Here is a 427-nt window from a genome sequence, read left to right on the forward strand (position 1 = left end):
GTGCGGGGCCCGGCCTTCATGTTCAACGACCGCGGCACCAGCCTGACGGCCGAGGAGGAGCGCTTCCTGGACGCGGCCGAGTACGGCAACATCCCGGTGGTGCGCAAGATGCTGGAGGAGTCCCGCACGCTCAACGTCAACTGCGTGGACTACATGGGCCAGAACGCGCTGCAGCTGGCCGTGGGCAACGAGCACCTGGAGGTGACGGAGCTGCTGCTCAAGAAGGAGAACCTGGCGCGCATCGGCGACGCGCTGCTGCTGGCCATCAGCAAGGGCTACGTGCGCATCGTGGAGGCCATCCTCAACCACCCGGGCTTCGCGGCCAGCGGGCGCCTGACGCTCAGCCCCTGCGAGCAGGAGCTGCAGGACGACGACTTCTACGCCTACGACGAGGACGGCACGCGCTTCTCGCCCGACATCACGCCGG

At 68.1% G+C, this 427-nt stretch overlaps 1 protein-coding gene across 1 annotated transcript in view; it reads left to right on the plus strand.

The window, feature by feature from the left end:
* The window catches only part of TRPC3 (transient receptor potential cation channel, subfamily C, member 3), a gene marked incomplete at its 5' end in the record, with an annotated part of 59,914 nt that continues 59,487 nt past the window's right edge, over positions 1-427 (plus strand). Inside the window, one exon of the mRNA XM_014537113.1 lies at positions 1-422. Within this exon, the coding sequence (XP_014392599.1) occupies positions 1-422 (422 nt within the window). The remainder of the gene's footprint in view (positions 423-427) is intronic.

Source organism: Myotis brandtii, unplaced genomic scaffold (assembly GCF_000412655.1).
Source record: "Myotis brandtii unplaced genomic scaffold, ASM41265v1 scaffold1722, whole genome shotgun sequence".
Classification (NCBI taxonomy): domain Eukaryota; kingdom Metazoa; phylum Chordata; class Mammalia; order Chiroptera; family Vespertilionidae; genus Myotis; species Myotis brandtii.